Source organism: Platichthys flesus, chromosome 19, assembly GCF_949316205.1.
Source record: "Platichthys flesus chromosome 19, fPlaFle2.1, whole genome shotgun sequence".
Classification (NCBI taxonomy): domain Eukaryota; kingdom Metazoa; phylum Chordata; class Actinopteri; order Pleuronectiformes; family Pleuronectidae; genus Platichthys; species Platichthys flesus.
In genome coordinates, this window is record NC_084963.1 from 7,002,222 (window position 1) to 7,029,504 (window position 27,283).

Consider the following 27,283-nt stretch of genomic DNA (forward strand, 5'->3'; position numbering starts at 1 on the left):
ACTTGGACTATGGGCAGAGAAGGTCTCTGGTTCGTCTCTGGTTCAACTCCACGGAGAGACAACAAAAGACGAACCTGGATTGATCTGTCCAAAAATCCAAGAGTCTCCCTACCCTGTCTAGTACCCCTGAGCAAGGCACCTTACTCCCCCAACATCTGCTCCCCGAGCGCCGTACATGGTCGCTCACTGCTCTGTGTGTCCTGCACCAGATGGGTTAAATGCAGAGGTTGAATTTGCCTGCCATTGCATGGGTGTGTTGTGCATGTCTGTGCATGTGTTTGGTATGAATAAACATATCTATCTTAATCTTAGTCTGCTGTCTAATCAAATTCTAAAGTACTCTAAAATGTTTGTATGAATAAACAAGAGTAATCTTCTTTTTTTTTCACAACAATCACAACCCCTGATACTGTACAACCTTCCCAACAACATGGGCATTCATCTCAATGCAACTGATGCTTCCAGTCTCTTTAGACGAGCTACAGCATGCTGCTCACGTCTGAAACCTGAAACAAAGATGATTTCTTTGTAGGAATTGTCCATAAATGTCATATTGTTCATTCAAGTGTGCAAGTCCACAAATGAAAAACCCTCCAAGCCTCTTCCCAACCGCCAGATGGGGTTTAAAAAAAAGCCATTTACTGAGCCCAGTGCAACTTACACTCCAGCATCGCCTGAAGTGCCTGTGATATTATTACTCGTAAATTACAGCGACTGTAACGAGAACAAGTAAATACATTTCCATCCAATTTGTCTTGTGGGTGGAATGCTAGTGTGACAGTAATTCCCTGGTACAGTACTCACAATTCATGTAGAAATAAGTGGGAGGTTGAATATATCTACATCAAAGGGAATCCATCATAATGTGAGAGGGTTTTCATGTCTGAAGCGGAGCTGCTGTATTATTGCCATCGCAAAATGGCTATTCATGTCCCTGCCAGCGAGGCTTGGGTTTAATATCAGCTCCTGTGCGCCTCCATCTGTCTGCATCTATCTGTGGTATGTGCTATTTCATTAGCTCTGACTCATCCTTCTAATAACTACCTCTATTTCCTCCCTGGAATAGTTCTCACTTGTTTTTTTCTATAGCACGATTAGTCTCCTCGGCGCTATGACTCACTCGGTTTGTTGTCAGAATAAAGCTTCCGTAGTCCTGTTTTGCGCGGGTGACATTTCATTGTGGCTGTCATTTCCTCGCCTCTGTCAGGGCGGTTTATCCTCATGCTAAAGTGTCCCATACTCCATGCTTTCACGCTCTCGCATTCATACATGTTTGCTGTCATGACTCTCACCTTGTTGCCCCAGGGCTGACGGGATGAAAACACACTTTGTTGCATGTGTGGATAAAGGCTTCACTGTTTTCTTATGCTGACGTTTGATCTTCTACACTACGCCTGATGTTGGACCTTGAAACACATTATTAGTTTCACTGGTTTGCTTCTCAGATATATTCACACCAATAAGCATTCAGCAAGTAATATATTTACTCACACTAATGATAATGTCCTCCTCCAAGTTGAGATGTTGAGCAGATGTCGGCTTATTAGCTTCATCTAAATCAAATATCCAACATATGCACCAAACACAGCAGAATTATATTGATTTCATTGCAGTTTATCAGTGACACTAATGATAAATCTCATTTCCAATCCTGTCACTGTCTAGACAAAAAATTAAATGGTTGATTTTCTACAAGTTTCAACAGGAAATGGTCCAGGTTTGCTGTTTGCGAGTTTGAGACCTGGATTCCATCTGTTATTGTATAATGATTTATGTCTAACGTTTGTTGCTTTATTATTTTCTGTTTTATTTACTGAATTAATAACCTGGCATGTTTGTCATTAAAAAACTATGTGAGGTTTATTTTTCTCAGTTTGAGTGAAAACAACAACAATAACAACAAAACAGATGAGAAGGATTTTCACAACATTTTATTAGCAACAATGTGTTCGTTAGTTATACATTAGAAACAAGGAACATTTCTGCTGTACTGTACTGAGTCTGAAAAACCAGCTAGCTCATAAAATAACGCGAGTAATTCAGATACTTTAAGGTAAAAGCAACACTGCATTTGAATATACACTAGTAAACATAATGATAATGATAATAATAATAATATTTCTTCTAGTATTCATTATGGCACTACAATTCCTGTGCGACTGTCACATAGTTTCAGTTTAAAAAATAAGAAAAGCATAGCATTGACAAACTAATGTGTGTGTGTGTGTGTGTGTGTGTGTGTGTGTGTGAGTATTGTGTTGTGGTGTATTAGCAGGAAAGCACATTTCACAAGAGGAAAAACTAAAAACAACGTCAGTTACTGTTTTACTCTTTGGAAAATAATGAGCATGATTTTTGATGAAATCCAATAGATAGAGACAGAGAGAGAGAGAGAGAGAGAGAGAGAGAGAGAGAGAGAGAGAGAGAGAGAGAGAGAGAGAGAGGATTAACCATCCATTTGGGCAGCGCCGTGGGGGAGGGGTTATCTAAGAAGGGACATTCAATCAGCTTCAAACTCCTCACACCGCCACCAGTAAATACTTTCATTCATTAAATGTGTGTCTATAAAACTCAGCCGCTGCTCCTTCAGTCTGAATATCAGCACCCCAGTCCAAAAAAAAAAAAGAACAATCCCAAGAAGTCAGAGGAGCAAAAGCAAATACTCCTCAGTCCAACGTGTCGAGAGAGCGACTGTAGTGTTTGTTATGGCCTGTTAAATATTTATACATGTGTCTTTAAAGGTGAAATCAGCGACAACACAAGGATTTGCAGACCACAAACTGATCCATCAGTGGAGAACGATAATGAATTTAGAAGTGTTGCCATAAAAACACCCGTTTGCGTCTGAGTGACACCCACAGCTTGAACCTGTGTTACAGCATTAATCAGGAAAGTAACCGACTCAAGAGTTTCTCCTTTCTGCTGTTTGGGACATTCTTTGCATGGAAATGGATTTTAGTTGAATTTAGGGTGAAGTGGCACATGTTCTCCTATTTCAACCAAAGTGAACCTGGTGCCAGGGCTGTTTCTGACTTGGTTAAAAAACAGTTTCCTTTGCAAGGGGCTCAAACCATTTCATCTCCGATTACCCAGAAACACTAGCGGCGACTTCAAACATCAACATTGACAATGGAGGACGACAGGGTCTCTTTTCAAGTGTTAGTCGTGGCTTTGCAAAGGAACATTGGCATCTGAACATGACTGGTCAATACTTCAAAATATCTAATCTTCTTTGCTGACTACACAGAACGCAAGCTCAGTTGGATTTTTCTTTAAATGGTGGTTGCAATGTGTTCGTTGGTCTTATTGGTCACAATAATCCCACCACCAGCCTTTCTTCTTCATGTGTTGGAACTAAATTCGAGAGCTGGTTCTCTGGCTGTCTAAACACAAAGAACTGGTTCCAGATTACATTGCCCCGAGTCGTCCCTTGAACCACCTTTTACGAAAAGGGTTTCTAGAAACTTTACCTCACAATTTTACGCTTTATGATAGATGTTTGAAATGTTATTGCAACCCAACACTGGGTTCATAGCGGTGACAGATGGTGTTTAATGGTATGAGATAAATATAACAATCAATCAAGTTACACACAAACACACACACACACACACACACACACACACACACACAGCACACACGCATTCAGGCACGCTCACACATATGCACACAAATACAAGAGCCCAGCCCCCTTTGGCACCTATCATCCACCCTGCCTGTAAAAACACTGAGGTCTTTCTCTAATTAAGTGTACAATGTTGTTTACACACTCGGTGTTGTTAGCAGGCGCTCAGAGAAACCAGCCTCTCGTCAAACCGGAGACCTCCATGACAGGATGTGGAAAACAAGCCGCTTTTATTTTTACATCTTCCATGAGCCCTTTATGTCTTAAAATATTATGGCCTTAAGTTGGATCCATTTAAAATGTTTGTGGGTGGCAGCTAAAACATGACAAGACCCCCCCCCCCCCGCCTCTGTTCTCTAGTCCTTCCACTGGTGGCGAGTTATACTTTATAATCTCCATAATCTGTGGATGGAGGAAGAGACAGATCATCCCAATAGAAAAAAGGAAATCACCGGACTTCTCCTAATCGTATTGTGTTTGTAGCAGCTATGGCAGAGAGTAAATCCCTGCCAATCATGACATAGAGGGAATCTCTCTGTCTTTCAGGCCATGGGTAGAGAAGGCCGGGGGAAGTAGGGCGAAGCAAATATACTCCAATCTCAAAACCAATTCCATTATTTTTCAAAAATCAAAAAGAAGAAATATTCAAAACAAGTTCATGTTATTGATAATTTTACATTTTTAATTCAACAAATACTTTTAGTTCTATATTGGTCCAAGTGTAAGGTCCTGGACCGGAGCATAGTACCTTTAAAAATGCAATCCTGAGAGCCATCTGAGTCCTCCATTCTGCAAGAGGCGACCAGGAGAATGAGACCAGACTACATCACACAATAGAAGACTGGACTAAACTGGTCAAGATGACGAAAAAAACAAGTCTGACTCAAGCCCAGTCCATCCTAGGCCTTCACGAGCCATTTAATCATAAACCTACGCCAAGTTCCAGGCAGCTACACATCAGTGCTGATGCTGCAGCTGCGTGCAAACATGTCCCTCATGGTGACAGACCGGGCGAGGTTTGGTTTGCGATAGTTTGAAATGTTCACAGGCACTGGCAGGTCCAGCTCCTGCTGCTGGACGCTGCGGTAGCTGATCCGGTCGCCGCCGTTCCTCAACCCATCTGGTTGGTGGTGGATCTGTGGCTGAGGGGGCTGGAGGTAGAAAGGCATCTCATAGTGTGTACAGGATGGACAGAAGGTCTGTGAGCGAGTCAGTTTCCTGGCCAGCGGAGGGGTGGAGAACAAGGCGGGGCCATTGGGGATGGAGGAGGCGGCGGCCGTCGCCGCCACAATGTTATGATTGGAGTGGACCGGCGGTAGGCGGGACGTAACGGCAAAGTCGGGCTCCTCCTCCTCCGACTCCGACTCTTCCTTCTTACAGCAATAATACTGATGTTGAAAGATGGAGGACAGGTGATGGGGAACACAGAAGAAGGGATAGAAGGGTGGAAAAAGTACCAAATGTAAAAGGAGACGAGGGAATGGGCATAAAAAGAGAAAAGACAGAACATGAGTTATTATAAGATCAAATCAGCAATAGAGCAAAGTAAATGCTTTGCCAAATTAGTTTGAAGTCACATTCAGTATTAAGTGGTTTTATAATTAGTAATTATCGAAAGACAGAAACAACTAATAATATTCAATATAAAATAAATAAAACCAAAATTAATAAGCATTCACATTTATCAGCAATGTCACACAAAGACAATTGACTACGAATCACACTCTATGGACAGTGCAGCTACCTGTTCATATGTGTGACTTTAGTAAATCATTGATAAGTGCTGCTCATTTTCCAGTACGGAGAACTAGTGTTAGCTATTTCTGGTCCACAGACTGTAGCTTTCAAATCTATTCCTGGCATCCTCCCAGTTCATTGGAAGCCATACTATGTGAATCACGTTTTATTGCACTGTGACATATAAGAATCTCATGAACTTCAATCAGCTCTAAGTGGAGAGGATCGTATATGGTGATTTACCCTTCAGCCAAGTTAGCTTCCAGTTGAGCTCACTAAAATGCACTTTTATGTAAAGTGCTTTAGAATTTGCTTCTGACTCACTTGCTCTCTACCCACTCACCATACATATCGAAATACCACTCATACACCTGGCGTCGTCGGGAGCAGTTTAAAGTTCAGTGTGTTGCTGAAGGACACTTAAGACAGGAGGAGCCAGGGATTGAATCAGCGGCTCTGTGATTAGTCGAGGAGCTGAGTCACTGTTTCAATCAGTTTTTAAATAAAGATTCAATATTTCAATTACGTGTCATCTTTACAGCCAGATTTTTAAGGCCAATATATTCATATAAGTGCACACACATAAGCGATAATGTTAATAGCAACACCCTAATAACAACTTTCTGCCCCATTAATTAAATTTGTCTGAATAAAATATACTCTGAAAGTATGTAATGTTCCCTATGAGATACGTTTATTTGGAGCAAGGCTTTTAAAAAATACTCCAAGGAGATTTGTTTACGCTCCGAGTGTGAGCGCGAAATCAGACTTCTTTGAAATTATTATTACGCTCCCTCAGGGAAAAGAGATGTATTTTTCATGTCCCTCTACTAACAGAGAAACTGATGCAATTCCTGGCAGCTGGCTGTCGAGAGCCCGAAAGCTGAAGAAATAAGTGTTTAATGACTCCCTGTTGTCCAAATGAGGAGCTCGGCTACTTGGTAACAAGACTAAACTGCTCTCACACGTATTTTCTGTACCTTGACATTTAGGATTAAAACTGATTTATTTTCTGTTGACGGTGCACATGTAGTGTACAGGTGTGAAAGTGCCTTTTGTAATTAAAACATGTGATAACAGCAATCAGCCATGCTGTCAAATGCATCTGACCAGACAAGGGCAGAGGTGGTTAGTTTCTCAGTTGTTCAGCGATATCAGACAACTTAGTTCTGAGGCATTATCATTGGAGGGTTTGTTTTTAGCACCTTAGCACATTTAGAACTACAGCTACACATGCTGAGGCAGTTTTCAAGGTTTAACGTGCGATATGTCACCATTAAGGGTCTCTCATTCAAAACAATGATAAAAGCAACACGCGATAAAGTGGATAAGACGCAATTAAAATGCGCCCAAAATGAAAAGTCTTGTTATTTTGCTAATAGGTGATTGTTCGAGATGCTGGTAGATGCATTTTATCGTTATTTTACACAGCATTGTTACAATTGTGAGTGTGGCATCAATGTTTTCATCAAACTCTTCTCTACAAAATTTAAAAAAGGCCCAATTATGAAATTGACTCAAATGTAAAAACTGTAGTTTTAATTGTGACTCATTCTGTTTGATTGTAAAAGCTCACTTGCCGTCAAAGCAGCTGCAGGAATAAGTTCAGTGTACCAAGTGAAATAATAATATTAAAATAGAAACAAACCAAGATATTGGATTCGATATTCACAGAGTGAAGTCATGCTCCCTCATGGTGCTATTATTATGATATGCAGTTTCTCAAGCATAAAACAGTTGTTCTTTTCCCCTAATTTCAAGTTTTATTATTTTATTCTGACACAGAGGACCTGGTCCAGACCGGGTATCTGAATACATACAGAATTTCCACTGTGCGATTTTCTCAGGAGGAGATAAAACATAAGTCTTCAACACAAACTAGTTTGAGACAAGGATCAAAGACAGGATTTGCTTAAAATTTAAGAAGACTGGGTAAAGAGGCCTGGGTTCAGACCGGAGACACACTGAGGGAGAAGTGCTGATGAAAGCCGAGTGTTAACACACCATCATGTTTCTGGCTACTGGTGTGAAATGAGAGTAGTGGAAGTTATTTTTTTCTGAGGGTAGATATGGTTTTTTATTCCTCACTACGCTGTACCAATTTTGGACAGTTTCTTTTCTTCAGGCTGTAGAATAGATGATTTATGTCTTCATGTTCCAGTTAAAATTTTTCGCTACAGTTTGTTGACCAGAAGGCTCAAGTAAAAAAGACGAGGATCAAGAGCTGCTGTGCTGATAAAGGTTGAGTTTATGCTTGATTTCTGCAAATGCTACTATATGAGCTACCTCAGCCCACAACTGAGGTCCAGACTGTAATATCTCATCCACTATCGGATGGATCAGCATGAAACTTGGTTCAGAGCTTCAAGGAGGATGAATTAAAAAATAACTTTTCTTTTACCACCCTCATAAGGTCAGAACTCCACTTACTGCAATACTTTGATAAATGATATAACACACACAGAGTGTAGATTTAAAAGCAGTTTAAATCCATACAGTTATTTAACACAATGCTGAGTACAGAATTGAGGGGTATTCATTTTCTACTATTCGGGAAACTTAAAGACACAACGGGTGGAAGATTGTCTGAATGCAGCAGGGCCTCACCTGCAGCCTGCAGTAGCACAGTACTGCGATGATAAGGAGTAATATAACCGTAGCAAGAATTCCACCAGTGATGACCACTGTCCCGGCTGTCATTCGAATGGCTCTCCATCAACACCCTGCAGAGAGCAAGAGGAGGGTTGGATGGAGGGGAGGGTCAGAGAGGTTCAGAGTGATTGGACAAGAAAGGAGAAGGGCAGGGAGTGAGTGAAAGGAGAAATGAAGGCGAAGAAAGCACAATTCATCAGTACAGTGGCTTTATTAAGTAGATTATAACCGGGTGTCATCTTCGTGGTGCTTATTGAATTATCCAGCAGTTAGGAGACATGTAATTGAATCATCCCGCAAATGCTGCGCTTAATATAGATGAGATCTCAGACAGGAGAACATAGAAAGTGTAAGAGAGGGAGGGAATCAGCATTCAACAGCAGACGGTAATTAAGATGAGCTGCAGAAATGACAGGGGAGCAGGAGAGGTAAAATAGATGGTGGGCGTGAGGGGAGCTGAAGTGAGCAAGCAGGAAGTGGAGATGAACAGAGCATTACGGAGAGCAAGAGGTTTGATGAATGATGTGATGAGACAAAGTGATGGAGACACTGGCGTGAGACAGATGAGCAGAGGAGAAACGTAAACAGAGGGTATATGGAAATGAGTGGATGAGAGAAAAATAGAGATGGAATGGTGACAAAGGAAACAAGGGTGATTGAGTGACAGCTTAAAAGACCACAAAAGAGAAGAGAGAGATTAACTTGATATCTTGACTAAAATATGACTAAAATTCAGAATGATGCAGGTTTTAAAATACCAAATACTTGGATGATACAAGCAAACTATACTTGATGCATACTTGAACAGAGGCAATCAAGTCGGTGAAAGTCTGAGGACGATCCTGAAGGAACTTTCACAGTCACAATGAAACAGCTTTGTAAGAGCTCTGATTCCTTAATCAGATTCCTCTCCTAATGAAACAGGGATCATTTAAAAGTCTAGACCAAGCTGATATCAGATGACGGAGGTAAAAAAACAATCATGATTGGATAAATGCTTTGATTCAACAATGAGCTGAGAGAAAGGGAAATCAGAAACAGTATTAATATGAGGTTACAGTGCAAATCAGTAATCAGCTGGAAACATTCAACAGGGCAGCTGAGGGTGACCTGTGACCTCTGACCTTTAATCAGAGGTCATGACTAAGACAAATGGAGATGATACCATTGAGATTCAAGCTCTGCTGAATTACAGTATCTATCTTGTCTCATGTGATTGTACGCTCCTATTTAATTGCTCATATTCAAATAGTTAAATGTCATATTTCCATTCAAATGTAATTTATTCTGGATAACGTGATGTAGCTGTGGGTTAAGCACGTGTCTGTTTTGCATGAAGACAAAAACCCAAACCTTGCCGTCTTAATGTAAAAGAGAAACTGTTTTCCTCAATTCAGGAAGGTGACATTTGTTTTGTGAACACTTGGTGAATCTTTGGCACACCATGACGACTACGGTTTAATGCTGCAGTACACCATAAGAACATTTGCAGCTGTGTGATTGACTTGAGGAGTGAACTGACCTCATTCTCGGTTTATTGTATCAATGCTTCCCTTTAATTGCCTCTTTTCAGTCTCTGCAGCAGCTGGATTACCGTGAGCGCCCAGAGGCTTTAAATATTCATTCTGCTCTCGTAAGTAATGTACAGTTTAATCACAAAAACTTGTAAATGGCATTCAAATCGTCAAAAGCCGGTCCTTAATTTGAGCTTGAAGCAGGGAAAGTGGCGGTGTGTGTCCATCAACGATTCATTCAACTAATACTGACAGACACAGGTTAAACAGGAAGACCACCCTAAATCCTCAGTGGGATTGTACTGTTGTTTTTTTGTTAAACTAGAACTTTCACTCAGTCGAGCACACTCCTCCGCCATGGCCCAACTGTCCTTTACATTCTGCACCAATTCATCATCTCAACTCGGTCCTAGTTGTAAAACCACTGAAGATATATACAAACTGTTGATTCCCTACTGAATCCACATTATCTCAGCAACACATTGGTGGTAGTTACAGGTTTGTAGCCCTATTTGTTACTGGAGCGGCTGCAAAAAGCCTGAGCCCTGATGAACTTACATTGTCATCAGCTAAAACCAAATGATCTTTTGGATCCTCCGCAGACTTAAAGATATTAAAAAATATACCTGATATTTGTCATCAAGATCCTTTAATTAATCCCTGGGACATCAGTGAAAAAAAAACACTGTATCTCTCAATGATGAAGAAAGTAATAAAACATTCCTAGATCTGCCCCTTGGTTTGGATCAACTCCTAAATTGTATTGGTTCTTTCTTGGCCTGTGTCCCATCCTTCCACAGAGTTTGGTGGAAATCCATTTAGCAGCTTTTGCATAATCTTGCTTACAAACAAACAAACAAACAAACATGCCAACTAACAAACAGACAATACAATACAAACACTGCACCATTGCATTGTGCTTTCCACAGCTTTACTTGTATTTTACACCTTCCTTTGATTTCATGTGACCTCTTCTTCATATTAATTCATATAGCATATATTCTAAGACAGAATCATACAGTAGTTATGAACTGTGTGCTAATGATACATGTGTTTAAAAATATTAAGGTTAAGAGTTGAGATGAATCTGTAAAACTACAATGCTTGTTTCATCCAGACATAAATAAATAAATTCAAGGATTAACATATTAAACACCAAACAAAACCATGCCTACTTAAAACATATGAGGCAATTATTGGAGAAAAAAATAGAAAACAGCTTTAAGGCCAAAATGCTCTGTTCTATGTTGATCCTTTCTTTTGATGCTATCTTTAATGGGAAACTGTGTTTTCCCCTTCATCCATGTGATGAGGATTGTTTGTCCTGTCGGGCCTTCCTGCCCTGTTACCTGACATGTCTCATTATGGTGGGACAGACACTGATTTGAAAAACAAAGCAAAAAACAAATAAACAAAAAGTTGTCACTCCAGGTAAAGAACATTCGGGGGAGGCCTGCAGATGTTTGACAGATGTGGGTACAGACCTTTTCCTTTCACTACATCCTCAATATGGAAATGTCACATAGAGCCACACAATCCCTGCACCTTGGATAAAATTGCGACTGAAAACCCCAAATAGGCCAGAGGGCATGTTGCTAAGCCTTGTTTCATTGGTCTGAGCCATTATCAGCACTGAGCACACAGCAGTGTGGGCCCGTGTTGTCGAGGTCTATCTCAGCGGTGACACAGACACACCCTGAAATAGAAATGCTGAAGAGAGACATCAGACTTTCACAGTCATCGCTCAGAATATGGAGCATTCTGGGGTAAACAAAAATGAGCTGTCACGTTATTTTCTGCTTATTCACCAAACATGCTACAGTGACTTTGTTCCTATCGCCAGGGCTCTCCATCAGCCTCCTCCCATTGACTTCACTGTAAGACAGAGAGTGCACTATTTCACACATGACTGACAGCTCCGACCTTTTCACCCTGAGATAAACCCTTGGGTCACTTGTCTGAACCACATTAGCTCTCATTCTGATATTCCTCTCCAGAGACGCTCTCGATACAGTTAGAATGGATCAGACTCTCTCTACAGTAGATGTTTGTCCAGTCGACAAACACGAGGCGACTTCTCCTCCCTCAAGCTGTTATGCAGCCGGACTCTAATCCAATCTGCTGGCCACACAGTCCACCAGCCAAATCAATAGCAAGGAAAAACACAGGACAGAGCATTTTGGCCTTTAGGGCGTCGAGCTAAACCGAAGAGGCAAATGTGGTGAAAAGGGAAAAACAAGTATGAATTTTACAGAACGTTGCACAACCTCCTTTAAGGCAGTTACTGAAAAGTCTTTACTCATTGCTTGTGTCAGATCTTTTTTCATTACTGATAATGTGTGAATTCATAATGCTGAGATACAATAATCTATCATTGACCGTATGTAAAGATGGAAGACCCGACTTCTCTCTCAAAGTGAAGCAAGAATGTCCAGATAGCAACCTGGTGGTTAGCTACTGTAAAGGCCATGAACCCGCCACCTCCAAGTTAGTGGATGGGACATGCACCCAACTTAAGAAGTCAAAGTACACATCAAACACAGTTTTCTCAAAGGAGGTTTCTGTCATTGTGGGTCTCACGCTGACATTTAGACAAGTGCTCATTGTTCCTGTCAGTTTGGTTTTAATTTGTTATTTGATGCAACAGAAACGGAGCGAAACGCCATGATTGACAGCTGAGACTATTTGGGCTTCATTTCTGTACAGTGGGAGGAAGTGGAGACAAGTCGTCCATCTGTATTTATAGCGCATTGGTTTCCGCTCATTGTTGGGATTGTATGGTGCCTGTTCACTGTTGTTTCTCACTTTCAGCGCTGCTGCCCCCCTATGACACAGTTTTAAAGGGTGATTATGTGTCAGTGTTGTGTTTACAGATTGTTCCAATGCCAATTCCAAGTCACAAATGCATCTATAAACTCTACCTTTAAAACACACAGACACACAAATATTTCACAGAGATACATAGTGTCCTCAAATTGTTATTTACTAAAGGCAGAGTCACACTGTGCATGAAAATGGATGGTGAAATGTTTTCTGTTTTATAAATAACACTTCACATAATGAATGGAACCGCCACTGAGTCAATTTCTCCCTGCGTGTGGGTTTCGTCAGCTTGTTTTCTGTGGAGCTGGTTTGTTGAGAAAATAGAAAACATGATACCTAACCTCTAACCCTTCTCTAATGATACACATTACGTGTAGCACACAGGCACACACACAGGCACACACACAAACACACGATGCAGGGGGAAAATTCATGGTAGATTAATATTAAGCATGTTTAGGACGTCCGTGTATTTGAAAAACAAACAAACATGAATCCCTCTAAAAATCTCGACAAGCATACAAACACTAAAATGATCATAAGCAACGATACAGTAAAAGTCATTACTCATGAGTACACACACTGTCTTAGCCGTACACACACATGCATGCGGCATTAGTCATTGTGCAGGGCAGGCATGCAGCATGCGTCTCTTGGGGCTGCCTTAATCAGATCAGTGTCAGAGGGATGTGTTGCAGCAAGGCGACGAACACTGTTAATTATTTAACCGCAAACACAAACACGCAAATGCACTGTGAAATGGTACAGGGGGGGAAGTTGTCTGCTCAGCTCCTTTTGCCGGTATTCGTCCGCCGGAATGACAAGTGGGTTCGGAGCTAAGGAAGAGCAGCAGTGTGGGCAGACGCACAGACACTCACAAACACTCACATGAAATAATTTTTGTCCTCGCTAACACGCTCAGACAGTGGGCTTTAGAAATAAATTGCCACGCTTTGATAGAACATGGCAGGGATCACAGCAGAGGTCCTGCTCGGAATAATGGCTGTTGACAGGCTTTCAGTTCAATGGGGGAGAAGTACACAGTAGGTGGCGGATTCCAGTCATACACAAGAGACAATAACATGCCCGCAGACTGTAGCGTCAAAGAGTGACTGCAAACACACACACACATATACACACAAACACACACAGACATAAAAAACTCAGTGCACACACACACACGGTCCAAAATCAAAGCTTTGGTTTAAAAGTGAATTTTGTCCTAGATGCCAGGAGTTTGTTTTCAAGCCTCAGCCTTTGGTAACTGAGCTCCAATCTGACAAGAAGAAGAGACAATGACCAATGCTTCATCAGGTACAGCTCTATCTGCACCCTCTGATTAACTGTGCAATCAGTGAGTATTCAATGAGCATTTGCCCCAAAATAATTTGCAGCTTAACAGTGTCTATCATTTCATCAAAAGAAATTAAAGTGAATTCAAATTTGCATAATGCAACATTAATTCTATTCTTCACTTTCTGAATACTTATGTGTGATGTGCATCAGGAAGATGATGATGGACTTTGCACATGTAGTAATAGTTTCTTTGGAGCACAGTTTGTCCTGGTTTAATATGTGTGTTGTACTGTAGCTGGGAAGTTGTGGGTGCAGAGAGCATTTCACCACATCTGGCTGTAAAGTAGCACTTTGCACCCGATTTCTCACATTTAAAATGGAAATACATTATTATAAATCTGAAAGAACTTTTAGAGTAAACTGGGTTTTGGTAACTTCATTTTCAAATAGATCACAGCTCAGCACCAGAGCCTGTTTTTCTCTGCAACACAGCAGCTCACTAATAAACAAACAAATGTGAATATAAAGCTGCTTTTTGTCAAATTTGTGAGAATATGTTTATCGACCATGAATCATTAGTCTGTCCAGGGCTTTTTTGGCAACCTTGCTGTGATGACAGCAGGAAATCACTTCACCCTGCCGCTTTGTTTTGGCAGAAACTATTTACAGCGCGTATTGGTCCTAAAATGACAATCTGACATTCACCCCCACAGCAAGCCACCGCTGGCCAGCTGTGCCGAGGGGCGAAGAGGTAGGCAGGGCTGGATCATCTGTCTCTTGCTCTATCATTACTATTTATATCACCTTTTGCAACACCCTAAACTCCTCCTCCTGGAGATTGTCGCAAAATATGTGTTATCCCCTAACTTTAACAATATCACTCCTCCTCCTCCGACTCTGTGATGTGAAGCGTTCCATTCCGCCCTCACCTGATAAAAACGATATCTCCATGAAAATGAGCTCGTACAAGCCGAAATATTGACTGGAATACATCCTCATGAACCCACCTCTCTCACACCAATGCACTGAAGTACACACTCTTTCTTAGATAAGCTTACAAATTCCTCCTTAAGCCTTGTCACAATATTATCCCGTGTGGATGCGTTGACCTCTCAGGCTCTCGGCTCACAATGTTCCTGCATAAAATTTCACTACACTCACACTTTTTTTTACCGAACTGCTGTTTCTTTGAGTCCCTGCACTGTGTCCAAAGATAAATGGCAACAAACAACTATATGGCCTCCGGTCTGCGACCTTGAAATAAAATTACAGACTGTGAACATCCCCAACTCTGACCTTGAATCAGGCACCTAAAATCCCAATGGCCGTCAGGGGAGAGGTTGGGGGAGGGAATGAATTTAGGGTTGTGGCTGAAGAAAAGATAGGAGCTGGTATTCTGTGGTAGACATGGACAGCCAGGAATAGGTTTCATCCTTCTCATGTGTCCTAGCAACGTTAGCAATGTTTCTGTAATAAGAGCCCCTCTGTGAACAATATATCATAAAAATGGCTCTGGGCTAGTGTGGATATAACACCACGAGGACATTTGAAAAACCTTAACGGTGACCCAGGGGTCCTCATTTAATTATACAGCTCACTAAATGTCTCTCATCCATCTGAATGACCTTGTCTCGCTGCTCGTCCAGTTCAAATTGCACTGATGTAAGACGCGCCGCTGTAACTTTATCAACATGCTTCGCGTGCACTGGAAGCAAAGTGTGACAACTACTGTTTTACAGCCGCCTAAGCAATGTACTTTATTCTTTAAGCTTTACGCTACAGTCTCAATAAAATGTTAGGAATATTTGGGAATTGATCGAGTAAGATAATTATTTACATAATGGATTTAAACACTAAAAGTAACAGAAAATATTAATCCAGGAGAAGTGAATGGTCCTGCAGTCACAACAGTCCAATTCCTAAAACTTGTAACTTGTAACTTGTAACTTGTAACTAAATTTGCCAAAATGTTTTATAAAAAATTAAAAATAGTAAAAATTTAACTGAATCTTATGAATGGGAAATGTTTTACTTCTTGAATTCTGCAGATAGCTAGACACACTTTAAATGTACTTTCATTTAAATTTACTCTAAACAGTTACTTCTGTAAAAAAAACACCCAGAGTCCCTTTTATTCAGATTTTCTATCCCTATTAACAATAAATACAAATGTCTAATTATTATTTAATAACATGCACACTCAACATGGAACTATTGGAGATATCTTTAATATTTTGGACAGAGATACAACTGGATATGGATCGTTAGATATTGTAAGTGCTGATGCTGCTGGTGAAAATCACAGCTCATGTAAAAGCTTTCATCGTGTCAGTGTAGAAGAAGGAGTGGTGCGGTGTCATGTGACAACAAAAAGCCTAAATCGAGTTTCATTTAATCGTCAGTTTCCCCAAAATATCTCTTCCCCTCTAAGAAAATGAACTTTCCCTTTGAAATCATCTCAAAATAATTGCATTTAATCACATTTTGTCTTTCACTACACTTCCTGCTCCGCCCCCCTGCCACGCCGTGCTCTACCCTCTGCTGTGCAAATAATACCACTGGTCTGTTTTCGACAGCCTATAATCTGGGCTCCAGCAGCTGCAGCAGAGCTGTAGTTGGCACAGAGATATTATATTTCTCTGAACTTCCCCCCCGCTGACGGACTGAAGAGCAGCTCCAGGACCTGATGCAAGGTGGTAAACAAGGGTTCTCAGTGCACTTGAAATATGTGCAGTTAAAGGGCAAATCCAGGCTTTCCTAGAGGCATTAACTGCCTTGTCTTATTCTTCACTAAATCATAAGCAACTACAATCAGCTGACCCAATAAGCCTGTTTCACAGAGCACACAGATTAGTCCCAGACACTGAAAGAAGCCATGTAAGTTAATGGGAATCTGGATTCATAAATGAACCCTCACAATGAACTCAAACAACAAACAAGTCCACAGTGAAAACGGCTGCAGCTGCTGTAAGCTTAGGTATTTACCCCACCTAGGTCTGTGTACAGTATCTCACTGACTCCCTCCACCATGATTCAACATGCTCACTCAGCCGCTGATGAGGCATGACTACCGCCAGCAGAGCCGGGCAGACTGTAAGACCTACATCCAGCAGTCGACTGCAGAGGCAGGAGGATGGCTCCCTATCAGCTCAGCGGGTCAAGCAGCGATTTCCAAATAAGATGCTGTTTAATGAGATTGCATTTTCGCTATCCATGCATACTTTATTTTCTTGGTCACATCCACATGTTGGATATGCATCATCTCGGACATGTTTCTGCCCCACAGACGACAAGTTAATGGACTATGTCTGTGCATTTCTTTCTTTGTCTGCTTTTCTTCTTGAATACATGCTGAGAAGAGAAATTAAGAAAATATACAAAAGCACACACATCCAATCTTGATAACCACTGGCTGCTGGACAGAAGTGACAGCCTACACCAGTTAATGCTCAAACAGTAAAACTTATTTATTCACCCTAATGGGTCGGTAACGTTTTCAGACCCTAAGCATCCTCGGCTCCTCTAATGCATTTCATTCAGGAGTGTGGCATGGGCTCTATGCCGCAGTGGGTCTAAGGAAGGGCCTGTGCCCAGAACAAAATAAATAGGTTCACAGGAGCATTAACTCGAAAGGGAACATTGATCCAACCCTAAAGTGCCTCAACTGAGAGCCATCATCCTCTTGCGTGTCTGAACTGAATCTTCTCATCATCAGTATTAAAAATACTCTCTGTAAATAACTCTGACAGAACCTTACCTTAATATCACAGAATGTTTGTGTGTATATATCTGTGTTTGATGAACAAGTATTTTTGATGGAAGTGTGTATATTTGTGTCTGTGTGAATACATGATAGTACATGAGCAGAAAAGGTAATATTTGTTACTGCGAGGCAAACTATCATCCAGAGGGTCTGTTTGTATGTCTCACTCACACACACAAACACACACACACACACACACACACACCTACTATCCCCAGTCTCTGCACAGGAATATACTGATATTTATGACAGAATATTAAATGAGACTGAATTTATGCAAACTCTCTGCGCTCTGTTCTTATTCTGCTCTTTCTCTGAATAATACCAATAACAATAATGAAACAACAGAGAAACCAAATCTAAAACGTTCCATAATCTCAGGTGTGTGTGTGTGTGTGTGTGTGTGTGTGTGTGTGCAGCAAGCTGTGTCTATCCAGTCTATCCAAATGCTGCCTGCAACTGTTTCACTCTTATTTGTTTGTGTATTGTGTAAACTATTCTTTTATATTTCATTGTATTCTATTCTAACTATAGACAGGAGGAATCTATAATGTATCCACATGCTCCCTGGAATTGGTTCAATCTTGTTTGTGTGTGCATAGTGTGCACTAATGTGTGAGTATTCTATTCTAGTCTATTCTATTATATTCTATTCTATGCTATCCCAGTATAACTCTAAGCGATAACACTGGCTCCTGCCTTTAGCTGGTTCACTCCTGGTTTATAAGTTTGCCGTCATTCACTTCTGCTCCTGAGCCATCGCAGTGACAGAGGAGACAGTTTGTTGTGACACTCGGAGCTCGGCGCTCCGCAAAGAGCTCCCGATGTGAAACACATTAGCCATGCAAACACAAGGAGCAGATAATGCTGTGCTGAGTCTCCTTCTCTGACAGGTTAATATATTACTACAGAACACTCAAAAGTTTAATCATATGTATGTAAGGACACACACACACACACATACACACACACACACACCCCTTCCCTCTGGCTACATGCTCTGTTCAGGGTAATACGCTGGCCCTCAAATAAATTTAATTCCTTTTCGTCTTCCTGGATTAGATAAGACACCAATAAATTACATTTGCTCCTTGACACTTGACAATGGGATCATTCCAATTTTAGACTTTTTCTTTTCTTTCTCTCCCCAAGCAACAGCGCGGTATATATAGGCCCATATGTAATGTTAGCCCTGGGTTGGGGACTGGTTGGGTTTAGAGTCAATGTTCACGTTATCTGCACATATCTCCGCTTTCCTTCAGAGTTCTTCCCACCTCCCCCTGTTCTCTAAGTTTGGAGTCGGCCAACTCAGGAAAAGCAACAATCCGCAGGAAGTCAATTCACACATCACAGGTAATTTTGGGTTCCAATTCTGTCTTGATTGTTGCCGCGCATGTAAACCGCCTGCTGCTTACTGCTGTCATGCATGGTCACCCCTGGTGTGTGATTGGCTGCCAACAAAACATGTGGGTGTAGGAAACCAGCATTTAGAAATACATGTATGGTGACATTACTCCACTTTGAATCTAATTGAAGGCATCCTTGAATGACATTACGTCCACACAGAAAGTATTTTCATGTTTTTTGATCTTTTCTCTAAAATCAGTTCTTTGTGAGTGAGAAGAAAAGTGTCTGCGTCAGTGTCGCCTGTGCATTCGAGAGGAGAGACGAGGGATGAAAGAGAGGCGAGATGTTTTTGCAGACTGTGTGAATGCAAAGTCCTGAGCTGATGCTAAGTCAAGGACGCGTAACCTGACCAGCCATTACATCCTCATACTGCATAATGGCTATTTCATCTCATGTTTAATCTGAATGTGTGCATTAAAATGCACCGTACAGCGCCTGAAGGATAAGAAGGTTGCACACACACACACAGACACACAAACACACACACACACACACACACCTGAAGTAATAGTGAAACAAGAGCTGGTGTAGTGAAGGTCACGTCGTATTATGGCATCCTAACCTGGTTATGACAGCGCTCACTGCTACTTAACCCCAGCTGCTGCTCCTCATGCACCATCTGACAAAGCATATGGTTTGTGGGCAGGAGAGGAGGAGGTGGAGGAGGAGGAGGAGGAGGAGGAGGAGAAGAGAACAGAACAGAACAGAACAGAACAGAACAGAACAGTGTTAGAGACCTAAGTAGAAAGTTGTGTTTATGTATATAAATAAAGGGGAATGTGCACTTTAGTCTAAATTGCAGTATCTTGTCTGTATGTATTTGTGTACACTGTAACAATATCTATTAATTTATAAATATAATATTCAAAAAGTCTGCCAGCCAAAGTTGCCAAACAGTCAAAATTATATTTTAATATATCTATATTCATAAATAATAGTAGTTATTCTAAAGAAATAGGATGTATATTTTGTTTTTTTTTACATAGTATTCGATGAAATTTTACATTAAAGACATTAAAGAAAATTTATGTTAATATAGTAAATTTCTGTTGAGACACTTCTTCCCTGTACTTTGCTGTCTTTCTCTCCCCCTCTGCTCCCCCCCTCCACTCTCTCTCTGTCTGTACAGCTGATGCACGCTGTCCTGAGGAGCGCAGGCAGACATCTCTTTGAGCGGCAGTGCCACTCACCAGCGGAGACAAGCGCCTCGGACACGGAGACGGATCAATCCCAGTGCGTGTCACTGTGCATATCAAAGCAGAGTTTGTCAAGCAAACACGAGATTCACAAGAAGTAAGTCGAGTCCGAGGAGTCTCAGGAGAGTCAGAGGTCACCACGTATCTGAGGCACTGATGGAAACATCACACAGCTGTGGCTGCAGCAAAATGCCATCCACATGCATTCATCCATCCATGCATTCATCCGTTCATCCATCCATCCACAGACATGGGGAGAACATGCAAACACACACATCAGACCGAGTCCCTTCTTGCTGTGAGCTGACCGTGCTAACCACCACACCACCATGTCACCCAACACCCAAAAAATGCCCTGTGGCAAACCATTCACCCACAGATCCACACAAAAATCATTATCATAACTTAACATGTTGCAAATGATTACATTGCAGTCCCTCAATATTTGCTCTATTGCCCGGTCAGCATCATATCTGTGAAACCAGATGTAGGACATGGAGTTCAGCCTGTGTGTCGGTGACCTGGTTGTGGCAGGTGTGTGACAGAAGGTGCACAATGCAGCCGAACGACACTCGATCTGAAGGACACAGATGTGAGTTCTTGCGCATCGAACATCTGGTTTCAATGTTTGTCATGGGTAAATTGTGTGCTGCTGTTGTATTCATGTGTGTGCTTGTGTTTGGATAGAAAAAAACAGCACATTTTTTGTTATGAAAATCTACTCTCTACTACTATAATTTGCCCCTTTGCAGGGAAAAGGGAGAACTTTACGTCTATGAGTTTAAGTGACAATCAGAGAGAGATAGAGACAATAAAACATCCGATGCAGGATGTTTCTAACATATTGCTGATAGTCGTCTCTTGGCATTTGCCTATTGCCTATGTCTGTGCCTCTGAAGGTCAAAAGGTCAGCAGGAGCAGCATCGGATTCCTACGATTAAACTATCCACAACAAGCAAAGGCCACAGAGGAGAGTGTCAAGATGGAAAGAAACAGAACGGAGGAGCGTGATAAGCGGTTGTGGGCAGGGGAGAAAAATAGCTGAGGGCTAAAAAAGACAGAGAGAGAGAAAAGAGAGAAATAAGTAATGAACAAAGAAGGAGAAAAGGCTGCAGAGATCAACTTTGAGAGGATGGGAGGGCTGATGAAATGTATGGATAATTGATCGGAATGTGTTAAAAGCTCATGGCAGGTGGTTGCTCGGCTGTTAGGGCTAATGGTCAGCGCTCGAGAGGCCGCGTGTGTGTTTGTGGGTTTGTGTGTACAAGTACCAACGGGTCTTCAGTTACTATGGCGACGGGGCTGCTACAGACCGACATTGCACCACGGCCTTCTTCCAGTTTTTTGTTCCTCGAGTGGGCGGTTTTTACGCTCATAAGTTCTGCTCTGATTGTACTTGAACAAACTTTCCACCCGGCTCGCTCGCGGTATGCTAATGTGGACGCTGATGGAAGCGAAGCAGAGAGCAGCCGGGCAGAGCTGCTGGGACGCATAACAAGATACCATGCAACACAACCAGTGGAATTTATGAATGAAAAATCCCTTGTCTCATGTGCTCGCTTGTTGTGATCAACTCTTGTGGCGGCGAGTCACGACCTTGCTGAGCCGCCTCGTCCTCAGTCCTATTGATTCATCACGTCTCCGAAAGAAAAATGTTGCAATTGCAATTTTTCTTTAGTCTCAGATTTAACGTTTCACTGCTAAACTTGGTGAATGTGTTTGTAATGAGCAAAGCCCCGAAGCATCTTTAAAAGAGGTCACACTTACAGACGTAATGCAAAGTGTAAACTGAGCAGCGTGCCGTCTGGCTTTATGCTACAAATGCACACATTACATTTTCACGGCATACAGTGGGTTTTATTTTTGAAGCCAAAGCCGTCTGTTCAAGTTTTAATATCTCAGAATCATCTTATATTAACTAATTAACTCACGGTATCCATTACAAACACCTGATACTCTGCAGTTTCTATCTCTAGGATCAACATTGTGAACGTACAGGTTTTCACTGTAATGGGGGATTGCGACTGACAAAACTGCCAAATCACAACATTTGTAATTGTGGAGGAAACCAACATTCCCACAACTGGAGCAATGACAAGAAAACTCAAACTTCCTTTTCAATCAATCGTTCAAATTCTTTTCGTTCAGCCCATATTCACAAATCACAATTTGTCTTTATAGGGATTAGCAAGGTGTGACATCCTCTGCTGTTAACCCTCAGCAAGTGGAAACAAACGTAGAAACCTCAGAGAGTGAAACATGAGAGGGAAATAGATGCTGCATGAAACTGAACACATCAACAACATAACAGGGAGGAACCTGGACCATCTGCCTCGACTGGTCGGGGTAAGAGGAGAAACTTGACCAGGATGGACCAACTGTGGGTTTGATTACAGCCTGACTGCTTGTATTACTTGGCCAGCGATGCATTCATGCTGTGCCCGCTGAGTGGGGAAAAGCTGTTTATGTGTTTATGGTGCATAGGTCTAGTTCAAACCTTTTAGTCAAATAAACAGTGTAAATTACCTAGTTTTGCAGTGAAATGTATTTGTGGCAGTTTGAGACCAACCAGCAGAGTTAGGGTTGTGCAGGTCCCTTAAAATTAGCTGAATCATTCATTTCCTCTGTCAAGGAGGTTATGTTTTCACCTGCGTTTTGTTTGTTTGTTAGCAGGATTACGCAAAAACTACCAGACAGATTAGGGCAATTTTTGCAGGATTTTTTGTGTGACTATCTTTAACATTGCAAGGCCATTTTTCAAGATTTAAAAATCCAGATTCCAATGTGGTTTCATAGAGGGGCTGTTTAGCAGAGGAACTGGGTGCCAGTCTCTTTCTGAGTTTTATGGTGATGCGACTGCCAGCCATTCTGCCAATTACAAGTCAGGGGCTTGGCTCCACTGTGATGCTTTTAATTATTATTTTAACAATGAGACATGAATGCAGCATAATTGTGCAGTGAGTCACTCTGTCTTCAGATCACTGCAATTAAGCTGCTGAGTTTTAATAACTCTAGGACTGATGGAAAAAAAAACCGTGACATGTGCTTTGGGAAAGAGAATGACACAGAAAATGAAGGCTTCTATTTCCCATAACTAATACAATTATTGGCACTATTCATATCACGTGTGCATGCAAATTAATTCAGGAAGGCCACGCAGGGAGGAAGCCTTTCCTCTTCTGATGTTCCTCCTCCGCCTCTTCCTGTTCCCCGTCCCCACCTCCCCTCGCCTCCCTCGCCTCCCTTCTACTCCTTGGAATGAGATTCCGTCTTTTACAATCACTCACTGGGATGAGGCCAGCTGACCAACCGACTTGTGCACACGCATGCATGTGAACGCGTGGGTGTGCTGGTCACGCTGGTGTCTGCGCGGGAACCCCTCTGTGCATGAGCATGATGTGTGAGCATGTCAGGGTGTAGCTGCGAGGGGAGAGCGGTGCCGGGGGAGGGGAGAGGAAGGGAGGAAGGGAGGAAGGGAGGAAGGGAGGAAGGGAGGAAGGGAGGAACGGGTGGTGACTGTTTAACATGATCAGTGAGCGGCCATATCCCCCCCCCCCCCCCCCCCCACAGCATCAATCCATCTACTCCACTCGTCCTCGTTGCTCTTTATCTCGACCACAGTGGATTTATCAGGATGCCGCTTCCCAAATGTGCATTTTAAAGGTAATTAAGCTAATATGTAAGTACACTTTAAAATCCCAGGAAAAAAAGAGAAGTCGGTATGCTTCCTCAGTGATTGCATTCACTCTTGACTATTCTGCCCCTGTTCAAACCTTCCCTCCCTCCTCCTCCCCCTCTTCTCCATCCCTATCTCCCTGTTATATATGCACCTTTCCTCGTCTTTCTTCATCATCCATCTGTCTTTGAATTTAGCTTTTACATCCTACTCATCTGCCTGTCCTTCAACTCTCCCTCTCTCTCTATCTCTCTCTCTCTCTACTGTAGCAGCAGCAAACAGGCCAGTAACACACAGTCACACACAGTCACGCTCCGAGGGGGTCTTGAGTGTGTGGTTTGAGTGTGTGTGTGTGTGTGTGTTTTGTGTGCACCTAGCGGTATGACTGATCTCCCAGGGGGGCAAGGTTGCTGCAAGTGTCACTGAGGAAGTCGTCATGGGAACACAGGCCCCTCCTTCTTCTTTTCATTGCTGTAGACCCTGTGTGTCTGTGTGTGTGTGTCTGTATGTATAAGAGACCACAACATGAATTTAGTTCCAGTTGTCCTCCATCTACCAGCATTAGATCACACTGTCTCTATAGGTAACAGGATATCTGATGGTTACAGCAGATACAGAGCTCCTGTGTGTCAATCAGAGTTCAGGCTTCTTTCCCTCTCATATATTGAAGGATGTTAATCATCTAAGAAACGCCCTGCTCCTCCACAAGCCTCCAAAGCCTTTATATAAAGCTCTGCTGCACGGATTAACCGGATTCTTCTCAAAGATGTTCGCTCACTGTGGCTGACGACAGTGGAGCGCTGCAGATCATCCCTCAGGTGTTCAGTTGGGTTGGAGATATGGTGGCGGGTGTCAATGACCCCCTTGTGACCTGTGTTACGACATTGGACTGGAAAATCATTTTTCAGACGTGAGGCATTTGCGGATTAGACACACGGGAAAAAAGGAACAATCACGTGGGGGTTGGAGCCTTGGAGTACGTCGACACTGTAGTTCTGGAATCTCATTTATTATAACCTCTGAGTCCTCTACGTATATGGCACCTCTTGTTAATCCTGACATATTTGTATACTCTTTCTTTCTTTCAGTTTTGTGTCCGACACCTTTTAGAAACGTCATCAACGTGCCCACTCGGCTGAAGTTTCTTAATTTTTCATCATTATTCTGTATCTGGTGACAATGATTCGGGGGGGGGGGAACTGCTAATATTTAATTTCCAACTTAGGTGCATGAAGAAGAGGCGAAGCATTTTAGGGTTAAGAGACGCAAGAGATTAGGATGGAGAATCAATAACTCCAGATCACTTCTGCTGATACACAAGCACAGAAGAGATTAATGAATATTCTTCCTCCTTGGATAGTTTAAACTCAACCGAGGATGAACTGAGGATGAACTGAGGATGAACTTTGGATTGTCAAGTATCACAATGGAGATTTTAATCTCTAGTAGGATACTGAACTACTTTTTCTCAAACCAACTAATTGCCAATTTGGGCAACAGGAAATAGTGCAGCTTGCAAATATCCAAGAGTTTTAATGTCGATCCCTCCACTATTTACCCAAAATACCTCCGAAAGCGAAAGAATTTCAAACCACTTTTATGAAGCACAGAGGTGAGGAGAATTCATCCCTATATGTAAAATACGAGTCACATGTTGACTATTTCTTTATATTTTCACAATGTGTGGTTCATTTTTCGACAGCCCCTGATCCTAAAGTTCTTTAAGTTCCCCTGACAAAACTACTTCTCTTATCACATCTAAAAAACTGTGGCTACAATTGAATCTTCCTGGCTACACTTAATGTCTTTATATGTTAGCAGTTACTTCATCCAAACTACCCAGTAGGGAGTATATTCCTCTACTACAGCATCTTGTCATTCTAACTGGATTTAGTGGGAGGTTTTAGTGATGCACAGCCTTAACACTGCTTGGATCTGGATAAAAATATCCAGAGCCAACAGTTTGGACGTGACCATGGCAAACAGTTGGTGACAGTAGATGTGGCTCCGGGCCATGCTGTTTTGTCAGCATGTGGTGAGCCGGGCCAGCCAGCAGGTCCGTCGTACAGAGGCACTGAACCTCTCCTTCGGCTTTTCACCTCTCATCTCTCCTCCTGCCGGTCTGTGTATCTGTATCCGCTAAAAACAACTGCTCTATCTTGACCATGTTTTACTTAATGCTTCTAGAAACACGCTCTCGTGTATATGGTGCTGAGTGTTGAGCTACAATCAATTATACATGTTCTGGGTGAAATAGGGAAAAGAAAGAAGATTCCTGTATAAGACAAGTGTGGTGCTGTCCATGGTGCTGAAATGAAAGAGAATATCTATCTATCTATCTATCTATCTATCTATCTATCTATCTATCTATCTATCTATCTATCTTTTCCAACATGCAGCCAACCTCTTTTGACCCCCACCGCTGCATGAATGACTTGACAAGCAGATGCCTCTGATTTGCTGCAATTTAGGCTTAATTCAATTTAATAATCCAACATATGGACAGGTGCAGGCAGCAGAAGACAAACCCATCTTTCTTTCTCAAGGGGCTGAGGAGTCTTACCTTCAGAGATAAGAGGAATTCATTTGTGTCACATCGAAGGTGGTGGGGGCTCCTCGGAGCTCAGGTCCCGACCTCTGCCGCTTCTCAGCCCCCGAGCAATGAGAGCAATGGAACAGGAAGAAGTCCCCAGTGTTTGATAATGTAATCAGCCGAACACTGATTTCAATGGGGGTGCAGGAAAAGCCTCGAACAACTGATCCGTTCCAGTTGTGAGTCCTTTAAGCAAAATCCTCTCGTTAATGCTGTTTGTTTCTACTTTTCCAAACACACTCTTGTCATTCACATCCAAAATAATATCATGTCCGATTCCATACTCGAAGAGAGAGAGAAGTGAAAAACTCTCCCAAAACGAGCTCCAATTATAGAGAGCAGAAATAAAGCTGATTTCTGGGAGAGGTCTTTTTGTGCCGCCTGCAGCCACGCACACGCAGTTGCATCCAGCGCTTGTCTGGAGTTGTTTGAACAGAATAGAGACTGGTTAACCAACGCTGGCCGCAAAATAAAGCACTCCTACGCAAACACCATCATCAGCATCATCATCGTGAGCAGCCTCAGCAGCGCGTGTGTTGGAGGAGGAGACGCAACTCTCGACATCTCCATTTCAACAACCAGTTTAGCCACCGTCCGAGGAAGAGGAGGAGGAGGAGGAGGTCAGATACTTGCTGTGGAGCTGCTCCAGGTCCCGGATTTCGTTCTTGCGCGCTCCTCTTTCCGACCTTTTTTCTTTATCTATGCTATCTCCTCCCTCTCCTCTATGTTTCTCTCATAGCGTCCCATCTCTCTCGATAAAGACCGACCTGCCCAGATGCTCCAAAGTGCTCGCAGCTGCTGCCCACAGAATAAAACCTAGAGGAAGGGCTGTTGTTGTTGCTAGAGCTCCGTGTAATTGTAGATTTCTGCGGAGCGACGTCCAGCGCTGCATGCACGCGCGCAGAGGCGAGTGAAATGCGCTTTCGATCCAGAGGTGGCTCCTCCGAGTGCCTCCGGAGCCAGTGAGAGAACGCAGCCTGGAGAGGGCAGACTGGGAGATG

At 42.3% G+C, this 27,283-nt stretch overlaps 1 protein-coding gene across 1 annotated transcript; it reads right to left on the reverse strand.

Moving 5' to 3' along the window:
- Nucleotides 1-1,916: 1,916 nt before the first annotated feature.
- On the reverse strand, nucleotides 1,917-27,283 carry fam163ba (family with sequence similarity 163 member B, genome duplicate a). Its single transcript, XM_062412245.1, has 3 exons — nucleotides 26,253-27,283; nucleotides 7,970-8,085; nucleotides 1,917-5,013 (listed from the first exon to the last, which is right to left on the reverse strand). The coding sequence occupies exons 2-3, from the start codon at nucleotides 8,060-8,062 to the stop codon at nucleotides 4,576-4,578; spliced, it is 531 nt and encodes a 176-aa protein (XP_062268229.1). The 5' UTR covers nucleotides 8,063-8,085; nucleotides 26,253-27,283; the 3' UTR covers nucleotides 1,917-4,575.